General features: G+C 39.5%; 2 protein-coding genes across 3 annotated transcripts in view; both read right to left on the bottom strand.

Moving 5' to 3' along the window:
• The window catches only part of SH3GL2 (SH3 domain containing GRB2 like 2, endophilin A1), a 303,037-nt gene extending 295,799 nt beyond the window's left edge, over nt 1-7,238 (bottom strand). Inside the window, exon 1 of the mRNA XM_060409519.1 lies at nt 6,937-7,238. The gene's annotated coding sequence lies outside the window, so the exon portion shown is untranslated. The remainder of the gene's footprint in view (nt 1-6,936) is intronic.
• Nucleotides 7,239-11,844: 4,606 nt separating this feature from the next.
• CNTLN (centlein) overlaps nt 11,845-26,406 on the bottom strand; it is a 357,273-nt gene continuing 342,711 nt past the window's right edge. For both annotated transcript variants that reach the window (XM_060409518.1, XM_015093231.4), the window contains exon 26: nt 11,845-13,167. In XM_060409518.1, coding sequence (XP_060265501.1) covers nt 13,066-13,167 — 102 coding nt within the window. In that variant the 3' untranslated portion in view covers nt 11,845-13,065. The remainder of the gene's footprint in view (nt 13,168-26,406) is intronic.

Below are 26,406 nucleotides of genomic sequence, written 5' to 3'. Positions count from 1 at the left end.
CCGTGCACCAGCCCCAAGCATCCTGTATCCTGCATCAAACCTAGACTGGTGATTCATTTCTTACATGATAGTATACATGTTTCAATGCCGTTCTCCCAAATCATCCCACCCTCTCCCTCTACCTCAGAGTCCAAAAGTCCGCTTTACACATCTGTGTCTCTTTTGCTGTCACGCATACAGGGTCATCATTACCATCTTTCTAAATTCCATATATATGTGTTAGTATACTGTATTGGTGTTTTTCTTTCTGGCTTACTTCACTCTGTATAATCAGCTCCAGTTTCATCCATCTTATTAGAACGGATTCAAATGTATTCTTTTTAATGGCTAAGTAATACTCCATTGTGTATATGTACCACAGCTTTCTTACCCATTCATCTGCTGATGGACATCTAGGTTGTTTCCATGTCCTGGCTATTGTAAACAGTGCTGTGATGAACATTGGGGAACATGTGTCTCTTTCAATCCTGGTTTCCTCAGTGTGTATGCCCAGCAGTGGGATTGCTGGGTCATAAGGTAGTTCTATTTCCAGTTTTTTAAGGAATTGCCACACTGTTCTCCATAGTGGCTGTACTAGATTGCATTCCCACCAACAGTGCAAGAGGGTTCCCTTTTCTCCACATCCTCTCCAGCATTTATTGCTTGTGGACTTTTGGATCTCAGCCATTCTGACTGGTGTGAAATGGTACCTCATTGTGGTCTTGATTTGCATTTCTCTAATAATGAGTGATGTTGAGCATCTTTTCATGCGTTTGTTAGCCATCTGTATGTCTTCTTTGGAGAAATGTCTATATAGTTCTTTGGCCCATTTTTTGATTGGGTCGTTTATTTTTCTGGAATTGAGCTGCAGGAGTTGCTTGTATACTTTTGAGATTAGTTGTTTGTCAGTTGCTTCATTTGCTATTATTTTCTCCCATTCAGAAGGCTATCTTTTCACCTTGCTTATAGTTTCCTTTGTTGTGCAAAAGCTTTTAATTTTAATTAGGTCCCATTTGTTTATTTTTGCTTTTATTTCCAGTATTCTGGGAGGTGGATCATAGAGGATCCTGCTGTGATTTATGTCGGAGAGTGTTTTGAACCTATGTTCTCCTCTAGGAGTTTTATAGTTTCTGGTCTTACGTTTAGATCGTTAATCCATTTTGAGCTTATTTTTGTGTGTGGTGTTAGAAAGTGATCTAGTTTCATTCTTTTGCAAGTGGTTGACCAGTTTTCCCAGCACCACTTGTTAAAGAGATTGTCTTTACTCCATTGTATATTCTTGCCTCCTTTGTCAAAGATAAGGTGTCCATATGTGTGTGGATTTATCTCTGGGCTTTCTATTTTGTTCCATTGATCTATATTTCTGTCTTTGTGCCAGTACCATACTGTCTTGATGACTGTGGCTTTGTAGTAGAGCCTGAAGTCAGGCAAGTTGATTCCTCCAATTCCATTCTTCTTTCTCAAGATTGCTTTGGCTATTCGAGGTTTTTTGTATTCCCATGCAAATCTTGAAATTATTTGTTCTAGTTCTGTGAAAAATACCGCTGGTAGCTTGATAGGGATTGCATTGAATCTGTAGATTGCTTTGGGTAGTATACTCATGTTCACTATATTGATTCTTCCGATCCATGAACATCGTATATTTCTCCATCTATTAGTGTCCTCTTTGATTTCTTTCCTCAGTGTTTTATAGTTTTCTATATATAGGTCTTTAGTTTCTTTAGGTAGATATATTCCTAAGTATTATATTCTTTTCGTTGCAATGGTGAATGGAATTGTTTCCTTAATTTCTTTTTCTACTTTCTCATTATTAGTGTATAGGAATGCAAGGGATTTCTGTGTGTTGATTTTATATCCTGCAACTTTACTATATTCATTGATTAGCTCTAGTAATTTTCTGGTGGAGTCTTTAGGGTTTTCTATGTAGAGGATCATGTCATCTGCAAACAGTGAGAGTTTTACTTCTTCTTTCCGAATTTGGATTCCTTTTATTTCTTTTTCTGCTCTGATTGCTGAAGGCTTTCTTATCTCACCTTGCTATTCTTTGGAACTCTGCATTCAAACAAATATATCTTTCCTTTTCTCCTTTGCCTTTCACTTCTCTTCTTTTCTCAGCTATTTGCAAGGCCTCCTCAGACAACCATTTTGCCTTTTTTCATTTCTTTTTCTTGGGGATGGTCTTGATCACTGCTACCTTTACTATGTCACAAACCTCCATCCATAGTTCTTTGGCACTCTATCAGAGCTAATCCCTTGAATCTATTTGTCACTTCTATGGTACAATCATAAGGGATTTGATTTAGGTCCTACCTGAATGGTCTAGCGGTTTTCTCTACTTTCTTAGGCAGCTGTCCATCAAAAGCCTCTAGGTCTGAGAACAGGTTCACGTTAAAAAACAGTGAGGGATTATGATTTTTTTAAATCGCAGCAGCTGACATCAATCTTTTCCTTACCCAGACGTAAAGTTATTTGATTATTTAGATCAAGAAATAACCTAGTTGGTTACCTATCCACCTATTTCACCCCTAGGAGAACTGATTTTGCAGTATGGCAATTACCAACCCCCCACTTCATGGAGTCATTCTGACAACATAGTAAGACCAATCTCAGGTGTCCTTGGTAGGATGTTAAACCATGAGTCACAGGAGAGTGTCCCACATCTACAAACTTCATACCCAGCCTTATATTCTGTTCAGCACTCTCAAGATCCATTTCCAGGAGTATTCTCAAAGTTATTGCTGATATTATTTTAGCTATTCTGTAGCTCTTTTGGGAAATATCTATTTACTTCCAAAGACTAGGCAGTGCTACCATGGCTGAGCCATGCTGCAACTTGAAATAACTATTGATCTAAAATGAACGGTGGGGTAAGGATAAAAGCAGAACCAGACATGGAAGAGTGGACTGGTTCCAGATTGGGAAAGGAGTATGTCAAGGCTATATATTGTCACCCTGCTTATTTAATTTATATGCAGAGTACATCATGCAAAATTCCGGGCTGGATGAAGCACAAGCTGGAACCAAGATTGCTGGGAGAAATATCAATAACTTCAGCTATGCAGATGATACCCCCCTTATGGGAGAAAGTGAAGAGGAACTAAAGAGCTTCTTGATGAAAGTGAAAGAGGAGAGTGAAAAATTTGGCTTAAAACTCAACATTCAAAAAACTAAGATCATGGCATCTGGTCCCATCACTTCATGGCAAATAGATGGGGAAATAATGGAAACGGCGAGAGGTTTTATTTTGGGAGGGCTCTAAAATCACTGATGGTGACTACAGAGGGTAATTGCAGCCATGAAATTAAAAGACACTTCCTTCTTGGAAGAAAAGCTATGACCAACCTAGATAGCATATTAAAAAGTAGAGACATTACTTTGCCGACAAAGGTCTGTATAGTCAAAGCTATGGTTTTTCCAATAGTCACGTATGGATGTGAGAGTTGGACCATAAGGAGAGCTAAGCGCCGAAGAATTGATCCTTTTAAACTGTGTTGTTGGAGTAGACTCTTGAGATTCCCTTGGACTGCAAGGAGATACAACCAATCCATCCTAAAGGAAATCAGTCCTGAATATGCATTGGAAGGACTGATGCTGAAGCTGAACCTCCAATACTTTGGCCACCTGATGCAAAGAACTTACTCACTGGAAAAGACCCTGATGCTGGGAAAGATTGAAGGCGAGAGGAGTAGGGAACGACAGAAGATCAGATGGTTGGATGGCATCACTGACTTGATGGACATGAGTTTGAGTAAGCTCTGGAAGTTGGTGATGGACAGGGAAGCCTGCATGCTGCAGTCCATAGGGTCACAAAGAGTCAGACACAATGGAGTGATTGAACTGAACTGAACTGAACTGAAGGGTAAAAACTTGAGGAAGACAAGCATCATCTTAGGAGGCACTTGTCTTAGGCAAAGTCTCTTGATAGTCTCTAGAAAAGGAAGGACTGCTACACTCCTGCAATGGAGGACAGAGCCCCTTTTCCCAATGCAGAAAATTCTGAGGAGTCTGAAGATTCAGACTTCTCAGTTATGGTCAGCATTATCCTGATACCAAAGCCAGAAAAAGACACTCCAATAAAAGAAAACTATAGGGGCTTCTCCATGGCTCAGTGGTAAAGAATGCACCTGCCAGTACAGGAGATACCAGTTCAATCCCTGGGTGGGGAAGATCCCACGTGCCCCAGAGCAACTAAGCTTCTGCTCCACAACTATTGAACCTGTGCTCTCGAGGCTAGGAACTGCAGTTACTGAGCCCATGCACTGCAACCACTGAAGCCTGAGCACCCTAGAGACTGTGCTCTGCAACAAGAAAAGTCACCGCAGTGCAAAGCCTACACTTGCAACTAGAGAGTAGACCCTGTTCACTGCAACTAGAGAAAAAACCCTCACGGCAACAAAGACCCAGCACAGCCAAAACTTAATTAACTAATTAATTTGAGTATGTTAAAAGAGCTATGACCCTGGATATAAAAGTTGCTTGAATCTTAGCTGCATCTTTTTAAAAAAATGAAAACTATAGACCAATATTCCTGTGAATACAGATGAAAATATTTTTGCATCTGTACAATAATTTGCCACAGATGCATCTGTACAATAATTTGCTACAAAACAGTAGCAAATTGAATTCAACAACACATTAAAATGATAATACGCCATGCGAGCAAGTGGTATATAAGGATGTTTCAACAGACATAAATCAATAAATATGATTAATAGAATGAAAGATAAAAATAATATATAAATACAATATTCTTTCATGATTAAAACTCTCAAAAAATTGAGTATAGAAGGAACATACTGAAACAGAATAAAGTCCATGTAGATGACAAACCCACACTTAACATTATATTCAGTGACAAAATTTTAAAGGCGTTTCTTCTAAGATAAGGAATAAGACAAGGATGGCCACTCTCACCAATCTTAGTCAACGTTGTACTGGAAGTCCCAGCTAGAGCAAATAGGCAAGACATATAAATAAAAGGCATTCACATCAAGAAGGAAGTAAAACTGTCATTATTTTAAGTTGATGTGATCTTATGTATAGTAAATTCCAAAGATTCAACCAAAAACTGTTGGAAAAACTAACATATTAAGTAAACTGTTGAATATTTAAAAAAACATACAGCAATAAGATGTATCTCTATATACTAACATCTGAAAAATAAACAACCCTAGTCATTAGAGCATCAAAAAATACTTAGTAATTAATTTAAAATAGGAAGTAAAAGATCTATACAATTAAAACTACTTGATGAAAGAAACTGAAGAAGATACAGACGAGTTTGAAAGATATCTTGTGTTCATGGATAGAATATTTATATTCTATAATGGGGAGTAACGTCCATACTCCCTAAAGTCACATCTGTTCTGGGCCAGCCTGGGAGAATAAAATACCTAAGAATAAACCTACTTAAGGAGGCAAAAGACCTGTATTCCAAAACCTCTATAAGATGTTGATGAAAAGCTGAAGAGGACACAGATGGAAAGACGTACTGTATTCTTGGATTGGAAGAATCACTGTTGTTAAACCGACTATACTACTTAAGGCAACTGACAGATTCAGTGCAATTCCTATCAAACTACCAAAGGCCCTCTGGCCTACACGCCCCATATGGAGTTTAGCAGCTGCCCCCCTGAGGAAGAAGAAAATCACAAGGAAAATTGTCAAGGGGCCAGTATCCTGTCCTCCATGTCTGCATTCCAGCGCCTGATGGACAGCTCTCGCTTCCTGCCGGAGAAAGATCTGCCCGCCACCAGCACCAAGGAAGACGTCACCCCCCAGGAGTTCAACAGCAAGAGCGGGGATAGTAGCCCCCCAGACCGCTGGGTGGACAGGAGTGCAGCGAGGCCCGATGCCAGCAGGGAGCCCTTCTCCGACTCTTCCTGGTACCTCACCACAAGCATCGCTCGGCCCACCACCCTGACCACCCGCCCTGGACCAGCCCAGAGCACTGCCAGAAGCAGCCGCTGCAGAGCCTCGGCTGTGCGGAGCAGGCCGAGGTGAGGATGCTCACAGCGCCCCCCCGCCCCTTGTCTGGAGGCTGGACCTCACTGTGGCTGCGGGCGGCGAGGGAGGGCCCCCCGGGGTCTGGCGGACACCTAGGCGGCCCTGCTGAACACGTGCTTGGCAGGTGGCTTTGTGCCCACTCCAGGCACCCCCTGAGACTACACCAAGGGTGAGCTCCTCCCCCTGCACAGCCTGAGAACCCAAGTGACGACAGGAAGGAGGTGGTCCTCTCCGTCAGGAGCGCTGGTGAGCCTCCAATCAAGGACACAGCTTGCCAGACCAACACGCCCCAGACGACAGGGATGCAGATGGTCCAGACCATCAGTACTGACCTGCGGACCGAAGCCCCGCGGGGCGGCGCAGTCACCCGCAGCCCCGACACAGGTCTCACGCCCACGGCGTGGGTGGCGCCACACCTGCGTCCTCTCCCCACCGCCCCGCCGCGCCGCTGCCTCAGCAACAGGCAGGTGGCCTAGGCCATCGAGAAGGCGCAGGCCTAGTCTGAACACACGCCGCTCCCCCAGTACGGGTCTCCAAGCTGCAGGGGAAGGACCTCCCCAGAGCAGACCAGCCCACTGGCGGGACCTCTCCCAGGCTGGCCCAGAACAGATGCGGCAAGCCGGCCTGGGCCTGCACCCCCTCCAAGCGGGAGAGCCCTGTGCACACCGCCATCAACCATGGTGATCTCTCCAGCCTCTTCAGCATCACATACCACAGCCCCGTGGGGCAGGACACCTTCCAGAAGCGGGTGAGGACCGCAAATCGGTGCACACATTGGAGCCCGGCCCGAGCCAGGTGGTCACCCAGCTGATCACCCAGCTCCATCGCGGTGGGTGGGCTCAGAAACGCGCAGGGAGGAAGGCGGAAGAGGGCTCACCCCTGAGGCAGGACTTATCCGCACTACACCGCCCTCCCCTCCCCAACACTTCCAGGCCCCTGCCTCCTGCTCACCGAGAATGTCGCCCAGATCGTCCACAGGAAGCTTCTGGAACACGCCTTAAGGGAGAAGTGGAGGCAGGCTGCCACAGCCGCCCCCAGTCTCAGCAGCTACAGCCACGTGGAGAAACAACGAGGAACTACCTTGTTCCGTACTAGCTCCGTCCCTAGAACCTTGCTTCTCCAGGTAGGAGACGCCAGCAGTCTCCCCCTGTCCTGTTGGGCCCCTGCCTCTCCGGCTCTGTCACCAGGGACCCGACCTCCTTGGAGGAGCTTTGCCACGAGGAACCGCCAGGGAAGAAAGCCACACCTGTGATGCAGGTGCGCATACATTTTCTGAAATAATCCCCTGTAATTTGCATAACCACACGGTCCTCATCAAGTGAACTCTGCCCCAGAAAGAGAGATCTGGTTTTCCCAACGTCAAATAATGTTTTGTTTTTTAAATAACACAGTGGCTGAATGTTCAACCTGTGAACCTGAGGCGTTTCTAGAATGAAACCGTAATCGTGCCTGTAAGAACTTAATTTTTTTCATAGCTCAGAGAACTCTTTTTGTCTCCATCTTTTTTAAGCAAAGCATATTGAACAAAAAAAGTAAATAGTGTATAAATAAATTTTAAAATGAAAGGTTTTTAATATGTACATCTTAAAACTGAACCTCTGAGCGATACTAACTGCCTCTCCATTAAATCTTCACTGTTAACATTTTGGTTTGGTTTATTTCCACGTTGAATTAGAGTGTTTTAAGTTAATATTTTGTCAGTGTTGTTTTTAAATAATTTTTAAAATGTTTCAGACTGTCTTAATTCAGTAAACTTTTTGTAGTGAAAACACCATGAAGCCAGTAGACAAGGATACCATCTCCTATATCCTAGATGGTAGTGTTCTGGAAAGCGAGAGGCCTCGGCTGGGCTCCCCACATCTGCTGTAGGGTCCACATGTTCTTGTGGCCTAGTATCTCTCAGGGTGTGAAGCACGAGGGTGCAAGTACATACCGCTGCTGTGGTCTCACCGCCTAGGTCTGAATTCTCTGTCCCAGTGTGATACGGCGTGAACCCCCTTGGTTTTATTGTGTAGTTGCTAAGTCATGTCCAATTCATTTGCTACCCCATGGACTGTAGCCTGCCAGGTGTCTCTGTCCGTGGGGAGACCCAGGCAGATGGTAGAAGAGCAATGACATTTAAAAACTATTGTTAAAAGATTAACTGGCCATACAGTGTTTCCTCCAGATATTCTTGAGGAAAAACACTACAAATGGAGAGGGTGGTGCCTTCTAGTCTGTATGATACGATGATGGAGAAGAAATAAAGAAAGCTGTTGCAAGATGGGAGGAGGGGTGGTGCGTGGAATTGCCAAAGGTATTTTTCACAGAACTACAACAAAAAGTTTATAAGTTTGTGTGGAAATACAAAAGACCCTGAATAGTCAAAGCAATCTTAAGAGGGACTGGCTCATACAATTGTGGAGAAAGGCTAGTTTAAAATCTGCAGGGTGGGCTGGCAGGCTGGAACCAGGAAAAGCCAGTATTACCATTCAAATCCAAAGGCTCTCTGCTGACAGAATTCTCCTTAGCTTGGGGGAGGTCAGTCTTTTGGTTCTATTTAGGATTTCAACTAATTACATTATGGAGGGCAGGTGCCTTTATGCAGAGTCCAATGATTCAAATGTTAATTTCATCCGAAACCACCCTCATAGAAAAATTCAGAATATCTAGCACTGTGGTGAACCAGCCAACTTGATATATAAAATTAACTATCCTAAGTCCACTCTTTGTTAACTTTACACACACACACACACACACACACACATATTCATAACCAAGTAATGAGGAGGTACTCATGATAATTATAGCATTGCTGCTGTTAACACTCACCTGGTCATAGCTTGTGTTCATAATTACTTTTTTCCACACTGCTTGTTCTGTATTCCCTTTTTCCTTAACAAGTACCTCAGATGGTTAGAATTCTTTACTTGGTAGGATGACCCAAACTTTTGTTTCTGAAGGGCCTGGGCCATTAATAGTCCTTCTTGGGTTGGGTTTTCCATTGATTTTCCATTGATTTTGATCACAGGGTACAGTAAATAAGGGATGCCCTAAGGAGTCACCTGTACTGCAAATATACTCTTCCATACATCCATGGTGAAGTAGTAGTCCAATTTCCCCTTAGTAGTCAGAATCAATTATCCAAATGACTACAGTAAGTGCTTTCTTGGCTTATAGATCAGAATCAGGCAGAGTCCAAAGTGACTGGGTAGGAGTCTTAATTTCCGGTTCAATGGAATTACTGTTGTATCTCCTGATAGAAGCATTCCTCCTTTCGATGCTAAGAACTAAAGTATTGGTCACAGGGATAAGAAGAAAATTTTGCTTGTGAGTCACTAGGAGTAATAATGAATGGTACTACTTCCCATTCCCAGCCCTTGATTCCTGGATCTGTGAATCATGGCTGTGGGGAAAATGACACCATATACTGGATTCTAATTCAGAGCACATACTGCCTCCTTGAGAAACTTGTCTTAGCCCTGCAAGATATTGCCACCTAGCTGGCACTGTAACTGAGCCTTCAAAAGGTCATTCCACTATTCTACCTAACTAGCTGCTTTGAGATGGTGGAGAATATGGTCAATCCATCATCCTATTCACTTATTAAAATCTTCCTTTGCTGAGGTCACTTTTTGATGTTCATTCACATGGGACACAAAAATTTGCACATTTTTGACCCATTTGGAGAGATCTATCTATATATCTTTTCTCCAAGCTTCTTTCATCTTGCCTCGAATGTGTGCCTTCCAAGTCCGACTATTCAGCCAAACTATTGGCCACAATCCTTGGACTTCTTGAGCTACTGTTGAGTTTGGAGAATTCTTTACTCTAGACCTAAGTCCTTTGTCAGATATTTGTAGTTTGCAAATATTTTCTCCCACTCTGTACCTTGTCTGTTTCCAGAGCAAGAGTTTTGATGGTTTGATTAGTTTTGATGGTTAAATTCACCAATTTTTCTTTTATGCATCATGCTTTTGGTGTCATGTGTAGAAACTTTTCGCCTAGTCTTGGATCCTGGAGATTTTCTCTTATGTATTTTACACTTAACGTATGATTCATTTGTGTCTAAAGTTTAGGTCTGTTTTTGTCCCCCAAACCTAGGATTTCCCAGAGAAGGCAATGGCACCCCACTCTAGTACTCTTGCCTGGAAAATCCCATGGATGGAGAAGCCTGGTAGGCTGCAGTCCATGGGGTCGCTAAGAGTCGGACACGACTGAGCGACTTCACTTTCACTTTTCACTTTCATGCATTGGAGAAGGAAATGGCAACCCACTCCAGTGTTCTTGCCTGGAGAATCCCAGGGATGGGGGAGCTTGGTGGGCTGCTATGGGGTCGCACAGAGTCGGACATGACTCAAGTGACTTAGCAGTAGCAGCAGCAGGCATTTCCAGCTGCTTCAGCATCATTTGTTGAAAGGCTATCCTGACTGCATGGAATTGGCCTATTTTCATAGGTATGTTTTTTGGTACTCTTTTATTCCATTGATCTATGTGTATATTCCTCTATCAATACCACACACTCTTTATTAGTGTACCTACATAATACATCTTGAAATTGGGTAGAGTGATTTCTCCCACTTAAATTTTTCTTTGGCTTTGAATACAAATTGTAGAAGCTTGTCTCCATCTTCAAAACATCTTGGTGAGATGTTGATAAGGATCGTGTTAAGCCTGTATATCAGTTTGGAGACAGCTGACATCTTTGCTTCTTAACAGAAAGTGTTCTACCTTCAATCATTAAGCATATTGTTAGATGTAGGCATTTTGTAGATGTTCCTATAAAACTGAAGAAGTCCCTAGTTTTCTGAGGTTTTTCTTTTCCACGCATGAGTACTGAAATTTTCAATTGCTTTCCCAAAAGTTTCATGGTCACCTGATAGTTCTTTAGTCTATTAAAATAACAGCATGTACTGACTGATTTTTGAATATTGAACATCTAGATCTTGCATCTTCTGACCAATATCCTTCATGAAAAATTCTAAATAGAATATAAGCAAATTTATATTAGTTTTCTATTGCTGCAGTTACAAGTTACTACAAACCTAGCGGCTTAAAACAGCAAAAATTTAATTTCCTACAACTTGGGGTATGCAAAATTGGTTTCACTAGCCTAAAGTCAAGGTGTCAACAGTGCTGTTTCTTCCTAGAGGCCCTAGGATACAATTCCTTCCCTTCCCTCTTCCAGTCTCCAGGAGCTGCCTACATTTTTTCTTTCACGGCCCTCTTCCTCCATACGTTATAGCTATGGGGGTAGCATCTTCAAACTTCTCCATCCCTCTGCCTCTGCAGTAACATTGCTGTCTATCTTGACTCTTTAGAAGCCATTAAATAAATCCGGATTCTCTCTCAAGATCTGCAATTACATTGCCAAGTGCCTTTTGCCATAAAAAGTAACAAATTCATGGGATTCTCCAGGCAAGAATACTGGATGGGTTGTCACGCCCTCCTCTGGGAAGTCTTCCCGACCCAGGGATCGACCTGTGTCTCTTATGTCTCCTGCATCGGCAGATGGTTTCTTTACCACTAGTGCCACCTGGGAAGCACAGCAGAGGTATAGTGTCATATAATAAAGCTAATGCTTTGCCACTGAATAGCAACATAATACCCACTTTACCTTAAAAATGAGACAGTTGACAGTCATTTCCTCTTCTTGTTTTTACATGGTGGGCATCCACTGGCATTAGAAAAATTACAGTTATGGTAGTATTTAAGGTACTCAAAATGCTGACAAGTTGTAACTGTATCACTGTGACTTACAGTGTGCCTACCAGTCCTTCAAAGTGGTGAGCACACTACATCAAGTCTCTGCTGCAACTACTTACCTGAACTACTGTAGTGCTAAGGCAGCCATAAATAATACAGAAATGAATGCACATCTGTGTTCCAATTAAACTTTATTGATGGACATTAAAATTTCAATTTCATATAACTTTCACATGCTATATAGTTCTCCTTTTGATTTTTTAAAAACATTTAATAATAACTTAAAAATCATTATTAACGTACTGTAGGCTAAGCAAAAACAGGTAGTAGGCCAGATTTGGTCTGTGAGCCATAATTTGCCAACTCTGCCTTAAACTCATGGACCTATATATTTCAAAGCAGCAAGAACATAAGTGAAGAGGTAAAAGATACTTTTGTGTTATAAAGGAAATTAAATAGTGAGATGGCTAGGGAATGCTTAAGGAAATTTGTAACTGCAAACCTGAATGATGTGCAGGAGCCAGTCATGGGAAAGTTAAGTACAGAATATTGGAGAGAGAGAACACAAAGGCAACAGCTGGAGGCAGGCAGGTTTGGTGAATCGGAGGAAGCGAAAAGTTAGGTGTGGCAGGAACATAGGAAAGAGGGGAAATGACCAGGGAATGTCTGAGAGTCTAAATAAGGATGACCATTGTTAAGAATTTAATTAGCAGACTTGCAAGGACTAGTCTAATTAATACACTCGGTTTGTAGCCCTTGCTAATTTATATGACCACACAAAATATTGTGAATTTAAAAAAAACAGAGAGAGTGAAGGAGAAGATGTTTTTATTTTTGCTGAATTGTTCTAGGAAAATACAGTATCTCCTATATAATCCAGTAGACTGAGAACAGATACAATTGGACTGCACCATTCATTTCATTAAATGCTCACTCTTAAGCGGTAATGCTTTGCTTTATATTTGCTTTCAATACAAATGTGTTGCTTATCAGGTGATTTAGAGCCATTTATAGCAGCTTTATGTAAAAAGTATAGTTTCTTACAAAACTCAGAACATTAAGTCTTCAGTTTAAACTTTTTTCCTTTGATAATTTGTGCATGCCAAGCTTGTTCTAATTTCTTGTAATGTACTGGAAGGAAAACCATTTTCAAGTTTGCATTGATTTGTGGCAATATTTGTATTCAACAATCAAATGCTACACTATTTCCTTTTAAATGGCTATGCACTTAATTAGTTTCACTTGTTCAGCAATTAATTGGTTCCAGAGACTTCTTATTTTGGTATTGACCCTGACTATTGATAGCTGGAGCAGATACTGTACCAGACTGCAGTGCATGTTTTCTGATCACCACATAAAGTTTTCAGATCTGAAAAAAAGTTCTCAATCATAATATCATCTAGTATCTTTCATAACTGTAAAATATTCTTCAACTAGTCTCTTTTTTTCATTTATTTTTTCTAGTATTGCTTCTAGTAAATATGTGGCAAAAGGAAGCTGTAAAAGAAACACAGAAAAAAAAAAAAAGACGATCAAAACTCTGTATTTTCTTCAGTTCAGAAACATATACTAAATATCATTAAACCATTTGAACTGAGCTATCTGCAACTCTGCACCCATAATGGTACCCTACTGGGTCTCTTTTCAACTGATCTTGCTGGTTAGTGTGGGTAATTTTGTCTTTTATAATAAAAATGATACAGGAGCAGAAGTAAAATGAAGAAAGATAAACGCCTTATTGAACAATCCATGGTTTACTGACCGTGTTAATGTTGTAATCTGCAATACAAGCAGCTGAGCCATTTATCTTCAATCAGTTGATCAATAGCAGGCTACAGCCCTCTCTAGGGTCCACAGGCCCACAGAAGTAGCACTATATGTTCATCACTCATAAGAGAGGGAGTGCGAACTATCAATATACTTGCCTGTGTTACAGCTGAATGTCTTGAGGATTGTAGGGTGAAATTTCAGAGGAAAAAAAATGGCAGAAGTATATACATTGATTAAGTTGTTATAGAAAAGTTTATTTGGCATATCAAAGTGTAATACACATGTCACAAACTGCTGAGTTTATGAAATGTAGAGTACATTTTAAAGTTTAATAATTTATATAGCATTTCTGGTAAAGTTTTATTGTTCCTGGGCTTTATTGAGTTGCCTGTAGAACTCATAACAAGACACTTATAGGTGACAAGTAAAGGAAAATCTGAAATGTTCCCCAGTTTCCACCCAAAGCCATACTGACTTCCTTTTATCCTGCTTCCCAGCTATCTAGTTTCATGTAAGAGATTTGTAACAATCAAGAAACCCATTAATTCATTTTTTGGAATTGTCCTTTTGATTAACCAGGGAAGACTACTTTTGTCTCCCTGAATAGAATAAGGACACTTAAGCCCAGTACCCCTTCCCTACAGAGGTGTACAGTCAGGCCATTCTTTGTGCCAGGACAACCACCGACAGCATCCCTGGTCAGCACCCAGTGCCCTCCATGTAAGTTGCTCGGTTGTGCTTAGATCAGCTGTGCTCAGCCACAGCGGTTATAATTAGCTAACCCCAGCATAATGGTTATTTTCTGAATTCAAACTGGGAGAAAAAGAGAAAAGACTGGCCAGTGGTGGTGAAACAACAAGCCGAAATGGTGCAGGTTATGTAAGCCATGAAGAAAACACAGAGACCAAAGCTGGTCCATAGAATTGCCTCAGATCCTAAGCAGCTTTCCAGTTTAACTTCCGTCTTACCTTGATAGGAAATTGCCTTCTCCTTAAAATACTCTTGAGTCTCTGTCAGGGGAGACTCTATCTATAGTCTATGTCAGGAGCTTCACACATTTGTCTTACTTAAAATTTAACACTAAATAAAGTATAAGATACAAAAATACCATATTTCTTCACTTTTTAAGATACAGGTGAATATAAGATACCCACATTGACTTAAAAACAGCTTTTTATGGAAAAAAGGAAGCTACCACATTAAATATACACAAATTGCATATGTGTTTTAATTTCAGAAATGTGAAAATGTGGGGAAATGCATCATAGAATCAAGGAACAAGAATACGTTAGATTTCCTTCTGGAAGATAATAATACAGCAAATCCTTACTTTGAGAAAACTGCCATTCTGGGATGCAGAAAAGTTATACATATTTGCCAGTTTTATAAATGAGAGAATTTAAATTCTCAGGGCATTAATATTAGATGTTAAAGAGATACACACACACACACACACACACACACACAGATACACACAAAGGCAAAACCACCAGGTAACTTTGTTTTATTTTGTCTATGGCCCTATGGTACTGTATGCAATCCAACAAAAAAGGAAACAAACAAGATGAGAATACCCTCCCATCTATTCCTGGTAGAGCAAAAGCAGAAATGAGTATTTTAAAAAGTTGTTCTAAAAAGTAAAAGTTGTTCTAAGAAAAAAAGAGTTCTCTGATCAAGTAAGTGTGGGAAACAAACCGAAGTTTAAATGTTATTTTATTTCAGGATCTCTTAGAGACTTTAATATGCTAATGCACGGTGTTTCTCGAAGAGGGCAATGTAATACCCTGCTTCTAAATTCAGGGCTCCACACTTTTCTCACAGTCTATCATGTGTCACTAGTGGTCCATGGAGCACACTCTAGGAAACATGCTGGTTCTACGATTTCCTATATAATGATGTCACAGCACTTATACCAGGCCACATGTACTGACATTAATTATCTCATCTGCACATTTCATTTTCAAGTTAAAAACTCAGCCTACTTTTTATCATCTTGCAATCAGAACAATTTTCAACATGTCATGTATTTGAACATTTGGCTTCCCTCTAAAACTAGTCTAAGAGTCTCTCTTCCAGGAAGCCTCCAAGGTGGAACAAGAGGTCCATTGACTAATTTATTGCTAATAACTCATATTCTCTTCCTTTGGCTCCCAATAAAACAAAAAGCCCCACAGTTAAACACAACTGTTTGAATTGTGTCTCCTAAGCTTTGTATGGAGGCTAACTCTTGATGAAGTTCAAGAAGCAGCCTATCCTTTAATCAAGATGCCCAATTTGTGTACATCCATCTCCCTGTGTAGGTGCTTCTATTTTTCTCTACAAATAGGTCAGAAAAAACCTTTAGATAATAATTTCTCTTTATATAATAAAGAGAAAAGTTCATAATATCTCACAAAGTTGTTGGAGACTAAGCGCAGGTTTATTTCATACAGGCAGTGTAAGAGTCTGTTCTTTCTCCCTCAGATACAAAAAGAAAGCACAACTCTTTACTGACAGGATTGTGGACTTGGGTTGAAGTGGCAACCTGACTGGCCAATAGCAAAGCTCTTTTCTCCCTTGCTCCATCATATGTATAGGCGAAACAACAAACCTGCAAAATATGCTGTCTTGGGTTTCATCTCAGATGGAATATGCTGGGGCCTACGAAGTCCAGAAAGTCTGCTGGGCTTTCTGCATAATTTCCTTATCTCTTTTGTATAAATATAGAAATGACTGTCTTAGTTATGTTACTGCAGTTACACAGGCTTGAACTCTTCAGCACAAGGAGAAAAATGGACAGGGGAAGAGCTGATACTCCATAAGATTTCTCGGAATGGAAATTTAATTAGGACATTCAAACAACCGTGAGTTTTACTTGGTCTATACGGTAATCTTTTTTTAAAGATTAATTAATGTATGCATTTATTTATTTTTGACTGTGCTGGTTTTTCTTTGCTGCATGTGGGCTTTCCCTCGTTGCAGAGAGTGGAGGTTGCTCTCTAGTGTGGTGCCTGGGTTTCTCACTGAGATGGCTTCTCTTGCTGTGGAGCACAGGATCTAGGATGTGAGGACTCAGTAGCCGAGGCACACAGGTTTAGTTGCCTCCATGGTAAGTGGAATCTTCCCGGACCAAAGACTGAACCTGTGTCCCCTGCATTGGTGGGCATATTCTTAAGCACTGGACCACCAGGGAAGTCTATACCATAGTCTTGAAGGGGGTCTTTCTGGTTGTCCTGGCTGTCCTTGTTGAAAAAGGTGACTTCTCTTATGGGTAACACTTCCCCTAACTTCACACAGATTTTAGGCTTCTCTTACATGTAAATGACCACAGATGTATGCCAGTGATAGAACTTCAACTTTATCACTCACACTTACAAATTATGACTTCATTTAGAGGCATTTCTGTATAAAGGTAAGATATGACTGATACTTGCAGATGCTGGAGAACTACATTGGAAGAATAACAAAGCCTCAAATCTATAACTGTGAAACATACAGATCGTTTACAGCATCAGCATGAACTGGGAATGTGCTCTCAATAGTATAAAATTGAACATTTTTGTGTTGAAAGAAAAAGACTGAAATAAGGGTATCTTTTTAAATCTAAAGGGAAAGATTAACAATTTTTTCTTTTTTTTTTTTTTTTTTACCAATTTCATTCTTGTTTTCAGTTTGAAAACTATTACCAAATGATATTGTTTTCAAAATAAAAATTGACTTTAATCCAGCTGAGTCATACTCAAAGTACAGATATTACATGTTATTTATTAGACCTACTTTTAACAAAGATATGATTCAATGAGATTTTGCGAGTTTAGTAAGAGAGACTAATATAGTTTGATAATTATAAAATTAAAGGTGCAAAATTTGGTATAAATAAATATTTGTATGCTTATTCAGCTATCTTGTAATTAAGAGATTGAACTTCATAAAATAACCAAGCATGGTATGAGAAACAATGATTTATTTATAGTTTAAAACTGGCAATTATAAGCTAAGTTTCCTAAATATTGCTTATATTTCTGGCCCATATCTATCTATCTACATACTTATCTATCTATCTTAGAGTGTCACTGAAATATTGAAGTCTGTGTCTGCTCTTCTTAAACTTTGGTAAAAGCTATAACTTGCTTTCCCTTCATTCCCCTCCCTCCATTTTTTTACAGTGGTAAAATACGCAAAACATAAAATTTACCTTTTACCTTTAATGACATATGTCTTTTTCCTGGTATCATGAAAGTAGGCTTGAGATGGTTAAATTTAAAAAAAAAATCCCAGTAAGGCTCTGAATGGAGAATTTTTAACTCTTGCAACTTCAGCTGGATGTGAGGAGTGGGTGTGTGTGGGTAGCTGTGTATGTTTATGTGTGTGGAGAGAGTGACCATGGGAGTTCACATGTATGTGGCATGTTTTAAGTATGTTGTAAGTGCAACACTGAACGCAGCAGAGTAAAGGTCTTCAGGACATTTGTTGTAAAGAGAAACTTTCTGGTAACCTTCAGGCTGGAAGTTACTCTATTTACCAAAGCCAGGGAGATTTATAAAAACCTTCCCACTGCTGTATCATAAAGCATCTATAGAAGGTAAGCATATTTTGCAGAAAGGGCACAGAGGAAAGAGCCATTTTAAATTTCAGCATTTGTAAGATCTGAAGCAACCTAGTAGGAACAGAGATATTTAAAGGCAAAGAAAAACCACTGATCAAAGTCTGTACTTTAACTTATCAACAACCAACGGCAGGATTTTTGATATGGCTCCTATACGAGAAAATGATCTACAGAAAGTAGATGAAAACTGCCTGAATGAACTCTGGAAAACAAAATCAAGACACATTTTCTAGCCATTCCTGGATAAGGGTTTTTGAAATATAAATCCTAGTAGAGAAGCACATTGAAGTTGTAACTGTACATTACTTGCTTTATGTAAGTATACATATTTTATTATACATACCCATAATTCTGTTCAAGTTTGTTGAAAAACTTTCATAGTTTTTATATTTTATCTGTTTATTGTTCTCCATCACCAGAAATATAAGCTCCATGAGGACAGTGATTTTTGTCTCTTGTTCACTGCTATATCTCCAAACCTGAAATGCGGTAGACACTACTGCATGAATTACCTTTCATGCGGTAGACACTTGGCAACATGTTTTTAAAATGCCTTCCATAGCTTGGGTTCAACTTTATCTCCACTAATTATTTCCATGGCCTTATAAACTCACAAGTACATAAGACAGTTTCAGGTATTATTAAGGCCTGAAAACAAAACTAAATGACCTTTCCTATAATTTCAATTTTGAGGATCAGAATGGACAGAACAATTAAACAATGTCTCTTAGAGGGCAAATGTAAATAACGGACTCCTATCTGTTTGCATATAGGAGGAAGTAATATCAATTAGAATATGATAGAGATACAGTTCCTTCTGTGCCAACTGAAAGGAAACCTATTAAATATGAAGTTAAAAAATTTATCTCATTTATTCATAGTTATGGCCAATGGACAGAAATTCAAATTCAAATGCATTTAGCACAGTCTCTGCTAATTGGGGCATAATGCAGCATATGTGATATAATAACTTTATTGGATTTACTTTTAAAGGTATTCTTTTTATTCTTTTTTCACACCTCATATTAAGGAATTCATTTTTTAAATAGAGATATAATTCACATAACATAAATTTCTCCATTTTCAAGTGTATAATTCATTGGTTGTACACAGCTGTATAACCATTACTTTCATCTAATTCCAGAACATTTTCATCACCCCAAAAGAAACCCTGTACCCATTAGCAGTCACTGCTCCTCTGCCCCCATCCTCTGGCAACCACTAACCCACTTTCTGTCTTGATTTGCCTCGTCCAAACATTTCATATGAATGCAATCATACAATGAGTTGCCTTTTGTGTATGGCTTCTTTCACTTAGCATAAGGTTCTTCCATGCTGTATGATGTATCATCATGTCATTTCATTTCATGACTGAATAATATTCCACATATGCATCTAACATGTTTTATTTATTCATCCGTCTTGACGGATCTTTGGATTTTTCTACTTTTGAGCTATTATGAACTACTGAGCACTATGAACATTTATGTAGAAATTTTTATATGGACGTACGTCTTCACCTGAGTATATACCTAGGGATGGAACTGCTGGGTCACATAATCTCTAGTTTCTAACTTTTGTGGAATTTCCAGACTGTTTTCGACAGGGGTGGCATCATTATACATTCCTACCAGCAATGTACAAGGGTTCTAATTTCTCCACATCCTCACCAGTGCCTGCTATTGTCCTGCTTTTTGATTACAGCCATCCTCCTGGGTATTAAGTAGTATCTCATTTTGGTTTTTGGTTTGCATTTCCCTAAAGGCTAATGATGCTGAGCATATTTATATGTGCCTAATGGCTATCTGTATATATTATGGTAGAAATGGCTATGAATAGTCCTGAATTCTCTTGTTGAGTTGTAAGAGTTTGAAATGTGTTCTTAAATGGTTAGATGTCACTGAGAAATGCCAGACAGAAGGCTTGAGTGAACTGCGAAGTCCCTGAATGAAAAACTGTGAGTCCCTGAATGCTGTTACGGAAATGTTACCTACTAAATTTGTTACAGCTTCAGACACTGACATCTTCTCTCTACCAAATCTGATCTACCTCTTTCGATCCCTAAAACTCTTAAAGGTATCATCCTCTTTCTCATCATATAAGGTGATGAGAACACCACACCACACCAACGCCACAGTTCAAAAGCATCAATTCTTTGGCGCTCAGCTTTCTTCACAGTCCAATTCTCACATTAAACTTAGCTCTCTTTGGTTTCTGCTTTCTCACCCCTTCATTTAATCTCAGTTCTGCTATCTGATTCAGGGACTACCAAATGGGTCATATCTACCTCGTCCTTCCTATTTTTATGGTGAGGACACATACAAGCCCCTATTGGCTTTGTCTAGACTACCTTCTTGCTCCTAGTCTCTTCTCCCTCTAAACCATCCTATACATTGATCTTGTGCAGCTTTCTAATGTACAACTCTGATTGCATCTCCTTCCTGTTCAAAGGTTTCCATACTTTAGTCTCAGCCAACTTTCCCTGTTCCTGTTTTTTTCCCTCCCACTTCCTAAAATACAGACAAAACTAATTTTGGAAGGTTTTTCCACCCTATTATGATCATTAATTTGCTTTTTTTGTCTCTGCCATTAACTGTAAATTTTAAAAGATGTAATAACACAGAAGAGGAATTAATACAAGTAAAACTCTTCAAAGAAATTAAAAGGCAGCTGAGTCATAGAAAATGAGAGTAGATATAAGAATGACTTTTTTCCAGTATAACTCTTATTACTAGAAATCTGTGAGGACAAAGGTTAGGTGCAGATAAAGATCAAATACTTAAAATTACCAATTGTATCAGGACCACTTGATGGGAGGACATATATTTGCATTCTGTGTTAAATATAGATAAGTTAAGGCTCTAGACTTTTTAATTCTAACTCACTCCTGGCTAACAGTATCAGCAAATATTACATTTTTGTCCAGGTACATATTGTCACAGTTCAGTTCAGTCCAGTCCTTCATTTGTGTCCGACTCTTTGCAACCCCATGAATTGCAGCACACCAGGCCTCCCTGTTCATCACCAGCTCCTGGAATTTACTCAAATTCATGTCCATTGAGTCAGTGATGCCATCCAACCATCTCATTCTCTGTTGTCCCCATCTCCTCCTGCCCCCAATCCCTCCCAGCATCAGAGTCTTCCAATGAGTCAAATCTTCGCATGAGGTGGCCAAAGTATTGGAGTTTCAGCTTTAGCATCAGTCCTTCCAAACACCCAGAATGGACTGGTTGGATCTCCTTGCAGTCCAAGGGACTCTCAAGAGTCTTCTCCAGCACCACAGTTCAAAAGCACCAATTCTTCGGCGCTCAGCTTCCTTCACAGTGCAACTCACATCCATACATGACCACTGGAAAAAACCATAGCCTTGACTAGATGGACCTTTGTTGGCAAAGTAATGTCTCTGCTTTTCAATATGCTATCTAGGTTGGTCATAACTTTCCTTCCAAGGAGTAAGCATCTTTTAATTTCATGGCTGCAATCACCATCTGCAGTGATTTTGGAGCCCCCCAAAATAAAGTCTGACACTGTTTCTGCTCTTTCCCCATCTATTTCCCATGAAGTGATGGGACCAGATGCCATGACCTTCGTTTTCTGAATGTTGAGCTTTAACCCAACTTTTTCACTCTCCTCTTTCACTTTCATCAAGAGGCTTTTGAGTTCCTCTTCACTTTTGCCATAAGGGTGGTGTCATCTGCATATCTGAGGTTATTGATATTTCTCCCAGCAATCTTGATTCCAGCTTGCGCTTCTTCCAGCCCAGTGTTTCTCATGATGTACTCTGCATGTAAGTTAAATAAGCAGGGTGACAATATACAGCCTTGATGTACTCCTTTTCCTATTTGGAACCAGCCTGTTGTTCCATGTCCAGTTCTAACTATTGCTTCCTGACCTGCATATAGGTTTCTCAAGAGGTAGGTCAGGTGGTATGGTATTTCCATCTCTTGAAGAATTTTCCACAGTTTATTGTGATCCACACAGTCAAAGGCTTTGGCTAGTCAATAAAGCAGAAATAGAAGTTTTTCTGGAACTCTCATTTTTTTCCATGATCCATCGGATGTTGGCAATTTGATCTCTAGTTTCTCTGCCTTTTCTAAAACCAGCTTGAACATCAGGAAGTTCATGGTTCATGTACTGTTGAAGCCTGGCTTGGAGAATTTTGAGCATTACTTTACTAGCATCTGAGATGAGTGCAATTGTGCAGTAGTTTGAGGATTCTTTGACATTGCCTTTCTTTGGGATTGGAATGAAAATTGACCTTTTCCAGTCCTGTGGCCACTGCTGAGTTTTCCAAATTTGCTGGCATATTGAGTGCAGCACTTTCACAGCATCATCTTTCAGGATTTGAAATAGCTCAACTGGAATTCCATCACCTCCACTAGCTTTGTTCGTAGTGATGCTTTCTAAGGCCCACTTGACTTCACATTCCAGGATGTCTGGCTCTAGGTGAGTGATCACACCATCGTGATTATCTGGGTTGTGAAGATCTTTTTTGTACAGTTCTTCTGTGTATTCTTGCCACCTCTTCTTAAATATCTTCTGCTTCTGTTAGGTCCATACCATTTCTGTCCTTTTCGAGCCCATCTTTATGAAAAGGCAAAATGATAGGATACTGAAAGTGGAACTCCCCAGGTCAGTAGGTGCCCAATATGCTACTGGAGATCAGTGGAGAAATAACTCCAGAAAGAATGAAGGGATGGAGCCAAAGCAAAAACAATACCCAGTTGTGGATGTGACTGGTGATAGAAGCAATGTCTGATGTTTTAGAGAGCAATACTGCATAGGAACCTGGAATGTTAGGTCCGTAAATCAAGGCAGATTGGAAGTAGTCAAACAGGAGATGGCAACAGTGAACATCGACATTCTAGTAATCAGCGAACTAAGATGGACTGGAATGGGTGAATTTAACTCAGATGAGCATTATATCTACTACTGTGGGCAGGAATCCCTTAGAAGAAATGGAGTAGCCATCATGGTCAACAAAAGAGTCTGAAATGCAGTACTTGGATGTAATTTCAAAAACAACAGAATGATCGCTGTTCATTTCCAAGGCAAACCATTCAATATCATAGTAATCCAAGTCTATTCCCCAACCAGTAACGCTGAAGAAGCTGAAGTTGAATGGTTCTATGAAGACCTACAAGACCTTTTAGAACTAACACCCCAAAAGATGTCCTTTTCATTATAGGGGACTGGAATGCAAAAGCAGGAAGTCAAGAAACACCTGGAGTAACAGGCAAATTTGGCCTTGGAATATGGAATGAAGCAGGGCCAAGGCTAATAGAGTTTTGCCAAGAGAACGCACTGCTCATAGCAAACACCCTCTTTCAACAACACAAGACTCTACACATGCACATCACCAGATGGTCAACACCGAAATCAGATTGATTATATTCTTTGCAGCCAAAGATGGAGAAGCTCTATACAGTCAACAAAAACAAGACCGGGAGCTGATTGGCTCAGATCATGAACTCCTTATTGCCAAATTCAGACTTAAAGAAAGTAGGGAAAACCACTAGGCCATTCAGGTATGACCTAAGTCAAATTCCTTATGATTATAGAGTGGAAGTGAGAAATAGATTTAAGGGACTAGATCTGATAGATAGAGTGCCTGATGAACTATGGATGGAGGTTCGTGACATTGTACAGGAGACAGCAATCAAGGCTATCCCCATGGAAAAGAAATGCATAAAAGCAAAATGGCTGTCTGGGGAGGCCTTACAAATAGCTGTGAAAAGAAGAGAAGTGAAAAGCAAAGGAGAAAAGGAAAGATATAAGCATCTGAATGCAGAGTTCCAAAGAATAACAAGAACAGATAAGAAAGCCTTCTTCAGTGATCAATGCAAAGAAATAGAGGAAAACTGCAGAATGGGAAAGACTAGAGATCTCTTCAAGAAAATTAGAGATACCAAGGGAACATTTCAGGCAAAGATGGGCTCGATAAAGGACAGAAATGGTCACATGGTAGAAAAGCTTTTTATTTTGCAGTAATTATTTTATCAATATAAATTTAAGTCAAATGAATGCAGAAAAAGTTGTTTTAACAGGCAAACAATTCTGTTGCCTAATCCTAATAAGAAAAGATAAAACTTCAGGGCCAGATTCACTCCTATGATGTCAGAATTCTATTATATACAGCACTCAACACAGAGGGAGGACATAAAAGGGAAGTTTTCTTATAATTTAATCTTAAAAGTATTTTAATAATCAAATATCAATATTTAATTAATTTGGCATTTTTCAGGGAACACACTCAATTAATCCACAGCTTCAAGATCACATAACCTCAGGTACAGGGAGCTATATGGCATAAACTAAACAAAATGAATGAGTGAACATATTTACACTTTTACCCACATAATCCTGTGAGCATAACTTAGACTCTCAAAAACTAGTGGATAAAGAAAACCTTTCCTAAAATCAGGACAAATATAATTGCTAGAATTGAGAGAGAAAAAGTAGGCTTAAAAAGAGATGTTTTCTATTTTATAGATTTTTTCCTTGGGCATAATTATAAAGTGACATTCAAGTGCAACCAATGAAGTCCCTACTTTTTTTTCTTACAGAATTCAAAGACATCAGCAAAACCACCTATGTCAGTAATAAAAATAAAAGTCTTTGACTTTTTAAATGTTATCATACTGTCACAGTGAAATAAAATTAGTTTGACGAATGCTTTAAAGGCACATGGTGCAGTTCATTATGTATAACAGCAACAGCAGCAGTTTCCCAGTGTTCATAGAGGCTGCTCCATTAAATTTACCTTCAGTCAATAATTAGGAGTCCACAAATAAACCTGGGGCAATTAAATCAATACTGCCAGGCAATTATATTCCAGAGTCCAGGCTCAGTGGCACAAAAAGGCATTATATCAAACTGCAGTATTAAGCGGTCTAATGCCATTTTCAACAGGATTTTTTTACACTCACTGGACAGAATAAGCATATATCCAGATAATGTAGAATGCACATATGTATATCTACATGTGCAGATCTGGTGTCAATAGAGCTTTAGTAACATTTAATAAAGATTTATACATATGGATTTATGATTTTTATGTTCATAATTGATGATAATACTTCTATATCAAAAGGTCATACTTACATGTTGAATGTTTAAAAATCCATTAAAAGTATATTTTTATAACATTCTAGTTAAAAAAAATAACCCATATCAATCATTACTGAACTCCTTTGATGTGCCAGGTACTGGGCTGGGTGCTGGGAATGCAACATGACTGAGAAATGGCTTTTCTTCTCAAAAGCAAGAAGGCTTGCCCTGCACCTGCATGTCTGCACTTAAACAACTTGAAGCAAAAAAGTGCCCATCACCTTCTGTTACTATAGATAGTAATAGTTATAGCATTTCCAGATATGTTTCAAAAATATATCAAATGGGAACTAAGAATATGAATAGTTCACATATTATTTACTTATTCTTGCTTTTCCAAAAACCCATATACTGCACTCACAGGACAAGAATTTTTTTAAAAATATTTTGAGAAATACATTTTAGCTGTTTTTTTTTTTCATTTTAGCTGTTTTGAATCAAATTCATTTTTGAAATTGACAATAATTAGGTGGAGCAAAAAGAACCATAATGAAAAAGTTGTATAATACATTACATGCTGTCAGTGATATCAGAACAAAAGCCAGCTATGACTAGAAAAGCAGGGCTCTCACCTGCCAATAAACTGCCCTGATCACTTACAAGAGGGGCACATCCCAGCAGACTATATGTGTATTAAAAAAATACTTGAAAGAGAAGAAAAAGTATCACACAGGTCACAGCAGCAGTCTCAATAGACCCCTCAGGGATTTCCACTCGTCTTGGCCTTGTCATCCTCTGTGCAGCTTTCCACTCGGCCCAGAAAATGTCGATAGGAAAATGTTTGAGGGGCCTCTGGTGGAAATTTTTTCATTCTTTCTGCATTGACAGGATGCCAAATCAATATTTACTTCCCACTAACAAGCTGCTCGAGGTCTCAGTAGAAAATATTGTAGAGAATACGGGAAGACACAGTAATAAACAGCTGTCTGGCTGTGAGGAAAACATGAATTGACTGGAAACAGGGCCACAGTAAAAGGTCACTGAAACCCGTGAACTCCTCAGGTGTCCATATCAACTACTAACTTTAAAGACACATAATAAAGAATCTCTTTTCCTAAGAGAGCTGAGAGAATGGATCCTTTTCAGTCTAGCAAGCATAGATGTTGACTCAATAATTTAATTAATGCATTTGCTAAGACCTGTGTTGGCTCTTTCCCAAGGCATTTGCTTCATTTGTTAAGTCCAAAAGTACAAAGAGAGGGTTTAACTTTGCTGTCTGCCTATTGGAATACTTCTTTACCTAACAGAAGTAAGTAATGTGTAAGTGTTTC

This window comes from Ovis aries, chromosome 2 (genome assembly GCF_016772045.2).
Source record: "Ovis aries strain OAR_USU_Benz2616 breed Rambouillet chromosome 2, ARS-UI_Ramb_v3.0, whole genome shotgun sequence".
Taxonomy (NCBI): Eukaryota; Metazoa; Chordata; class Mammalia; order Artiodactyla; family Bovidae; genus Ovis; species Ovis aries.
This window is presented reverse-complemented; position numbering and strand designations above follow the sequence as displayed.